Consider the following 4,076-nt stretch of genomic DNA (forward strand, 5'->3'; position numbering starts at 1 on the left):
AAGGCAAGAAGACAGAGGAGAAGAACTCCGCAAAGACAACTAGTTACTGTTGTTCATCGCCATCTTCATTCTTTGGAGGCTCAAAAAAAGAAAAAGAAAAATAAAAAGAAGTTCCATGGATTTATTAGCATCACACACCTTGTTTTATTTGTTAAATTACTTCAAGGAAAATGATTTTGTATCTCTGTTGGCAATAAATGTTTAAAACCTTTGTTTGCTGACAGATTTTTCACAAATAATATACTGGCTTTAACATTATCCGACAGATCATAAGTACAAACTCTTGATTAAAAGCCACACCGACCCCACATCGATTTTCATAGGCCTCCATTCTTGAAACTTTTAGAACATTTCTCATATCTTGAACGATAGAAGCAAGGAAGAAGCTTCCAGCAACATGAATACCTTGAACTCTTCTGCAAGATAAAGGGCAGAAAAATCATATGTTTTCTTTTCATTGGCATACTGTGTGTAAACAGGCACGTATGATGCTTTATAGATAGTTGATCTATGGACCTCTATTTAGTTTGAAGGTGGCCAATGTTACAGGATAAATATAAAGGTTTGATAATCTTGTATAAAAAAATGTCTTACTGTAACAGGAAAAGAAAAACAGGGTAACAAAAAAACATGCTTTTGTTATCAGAGAACTTACCATATTTGATTTAGGACTCTGATCTTTAATGCCTGCCCTGCTCTTGTATCCACTATCTATTATCTTTTCCCAAGTTTGGCCTAAGAATGCTTCATTGTACCAGTTATTCGGACCTCTATAAAGGGGATTAGTCACTGGCATGTTAGGATAACGGTGTTGTTGGACTCCTTGTGGCATTCCCACATTGTCTGAATTTATCTTTGCTTCAACTTTAGGAACATCTTTTATATATTGAGAACTGGCTTCCATATTTGTAGAATATGGGTGGTGATCAGCGCTAGGATAAGACTTGAGCAAATCTATTGAAAAACACATCTCACTGAACTGATAACTTGAGACTGTCATGTCTTCAGAAACTTGGGTTGATGGATCCTGATGTCGAGATCGGTCTTCTGGACTTGGAGGAATGTTAGGCAAGTATGGTTCTAGATGAGTCAAACCAAATCGTTCAATCCCTTTGATTTTTACGGTGTGTTGCTCTTTGGGGCTGTGCAATCTCTCATCCCATCCAGCCACTGCAGTGCTGACAACTTCTTGGTCATTCCTTTTTATGTCCCTTTCAACTCCCAGTACAATTAGCTGCATTAGTTCATTACTCTGGCTTCCATCATCTATCTTTCGGTCGGCCTCCATGATCTGCCTTGTTAAAGTATCAAGCAGCGGCACAGGTTCCGCTTTTCTATTGGAAATGGCACAAGCAATATGCGTATCAAATTCGCAAAAGCTACATCTATACAACCAACCCTTAGAACTTGGATTCTTGCATAGATCGCAACTGAAGTCATATGGAGGTGAAAATTCTATTTTGAGAGCGTGAGGATGGGAATAGGTGATAACCGAGATAGGCAGTACTGAGCATAAGATATGATAGTAAATGTTAGACTCGGTAACATTGTAGCAGAAACCAGTGATGTGATCTCCACAAGCCTCACACTTGAAGTTGCTATTGTCCAATGGAGGTGAAACCAAAAGGGTTAGATAGTGATCTGGATGTGCAGGGTGTCGGGTTTTTCTTGGCATATTGGAACATACGCGGTGAAGAAAAAATGAGCAGGTTTTGCAGTTATAGTAGTCCTTTCCAGGCAATATTCGGAGGCTGCATCCATCACAGGTAATGTTTCCAGTGGAAGGGGCTATGGGACGCCCCAAAGGATGTTGATGACTAAAATGGTGAAGGGTATGTTCCTCTGCAACTTCCATCCTCGTCTTCACTAATAAATCTTCAATTCTTCTCTCAGCCCTCAGAATTTTTGCTTTCCTTTTGTTATGTGGTCTCAGGATTGTGGAGAGTAGTTTGAAAAGCTTCAACCAATTGAATGTTTATGGGACAGCCATTATCTTGGGGGATCCGCTAATACACCAAAAAACTGTTGATTGTCAATGATTATCTTCCATATTGAATTAATTGACAAGAAGGATCTGAGTAAAGAAAGCAACAGAATAGTGACAGAAAGATGACCGTCTGGAAATTCCTTACATGCCAAAGAGGACAACCAAATTTTTAGCCGGCACATTCACAGCATCAGCTGACAACATTAGACAATCCAGTGCTTGGTGGGTGAAGTAAACAGAGTATATAACAAGGGCTTACATTTTTCAGTTAGTAGACCCTGGGAGCTTCCTAACTATCAAATTTCTGAAGGAGTTCGTTCCTTATTTTTATCATTAGAATACTTGGTGGTGTTTGGTTTGGAGGTGTAATGATTTTATTTTTTGAAATCCACGTGTGTATGTTTTTATTTTTATAAGGTATGGTTAGTATTTTAAAAGGATTATATCTTTAAAAAAAAATCATCATGCCTTCAAGTCAAACACACAACTGTTAGATGTAACTTTGTTTTCTAAATACAAAAACAAATATACAATTTGTTAATTGTGTTTGTACCATCAAGAAAAAAATTTAACTGCACATTAAAAAAAATTATAAATATGTATATATTTAATAAAACAAATCATGTAATATATGTAATAATAAATAATAACAAATTTGTTGATTCAACCCAAAAATAGAATAGAAAGATGAGAAAATATGTTCTCTTATAAAAATAGTTGAATATTTATATAAGTTTGAAATTTGATTTTTAAAGTTTTGATTGGTTTGAATTACTAAAATTAAATTTTATTAAGCCAAATCGACCATTAATTCAATACTAAAACTTAATTTTAACATAGTAAGAGCTCCTAATTAAAATTAATTGAAACAAAACAAACCTAATTCTAAGTTAACTTAATAAAAAATAATTAAATTAAAAATTAAAAAAATCAAGTGAGAAAACAAAAACTAAAGAAAAAAATATATTGTAGGTAATTATTGCAACAAACAATAGATTGTCTTTTTTAATGTTGTATTTTTTTAATATTTCTTCTATCTTATATTGCCTTGAATAAAAAAACATACAATAAAGAAAACAAGGATGTGACTAGAAAAAAAATTAAGTTGGTTAAATATTTATAATTTCAAATGTTATTTCATGGTTTAATGAGCATTAATTTTGTAAAACCAAATTAGAATAGTTAAATGGAAAGAAAAAACAAAATACAAATAAAAAAAATAAAGTAGTTCATTTTTCATATAAAACCAATAGGCGTAGCGTGATGACAAAGGGCTTGAAATTTGCACAGCAGGTTTCGAGTTCGAGTCGGGACGTGCATTTCTTGTAAGAATCTGAGACAGCCGTGGTTTTACTCGCTCACTTAGGTTTATAAAGTACGCTTTCCAGTAAGTAGGGTTTTCTCATATAAAAAAAATATATTTTCACCATGAATTTTTTAATTTTTTTTAATAATTATTCATGTGTAATTTTTTTTTTAATTGTGTTATGTTTACTACATTTGCCTTAGCTGATTTTCTTATTCCATAATCAGCTTATTAATCTTCGAAATTGTCTAGTAGAATTTCAGATGAGAATAATGCAAGAAAGAAAATTATTATCAAGGATTATATTATTTGTTATTAAAGTTAAATTATTCATCAATTGATACAAACAATCAAAGTGTATTTAACCCATTAAAATTTCAACAACACTTAAAAAAAAATAAACTTCCAATCAAGTTAACTTCCAATCAAGGCTTATGAACTAGAAACATTACAAAAAAAAAATCTTTAAAATAAGAGAACCTAAAACTATAGGAAGTTGAGCATAAGAACAAAGAAAGGAGAGTCGTGTATATATATATATATATATATATAATGAACTCTTTCCACCTTTATCTATACTTAAAGGTGGAGATGCAAAATTAAATCTTTTGTGATTCATTGAATTTACAGAATCAATAAATTTAAAATGATTCAATGAAACAGATTAGACAACAATAAGATAATATTTAATAAATTCAATGAAACTAATTTAAATACGCGCACATTTCTAAATGTTTTTCTTATTTGATTTTAACTAGGATATCCATACCTTTATTGATGCAT

At 32.2% G+C, this 4,076-nt stretch overlaps 1 protein-coding gene across 1 annotated transcript; it reads right to left on the reverse strand.

Annotated features, from left to right (window-relative positions):
- Window positions 1-405: 405 nt before the first annotated feature.
- On the reverse strand, window positions 406-2,090 carry LOC105119883 (uncharacterized; the record flags this gene model as incomplete). The annotated part of the gene is made up of 2 exons (XM_011018075.1): window positions 656-2,090; window positions 406-465 (listed from the first exon to the last, which is right to left on the reverse strand). Coding segments are annotated over exons 1-2 (1,260 nt in total), but the record flags the coding sequence as incomplete, so codon positions are not given.
- Between the last annotated feature and the right edge of the window lie 1,986 nt (window positions 2,091-4,076).

Source organism: Populus euphratica, unplaced genomic scaffold (assembly GCF_000495115.2).
Source record: "Populus euphratica unplaced genomic scaffold, PopEup_1.0 scaffold3835.1, whole genome shotgun sequence".
Lineage (NCBI taxonomy): Eukaryota > Viridiplantae > Streptophyta > Magnoliopsida > Malpighiales > Salicaceae > Populus > Populus euphratica.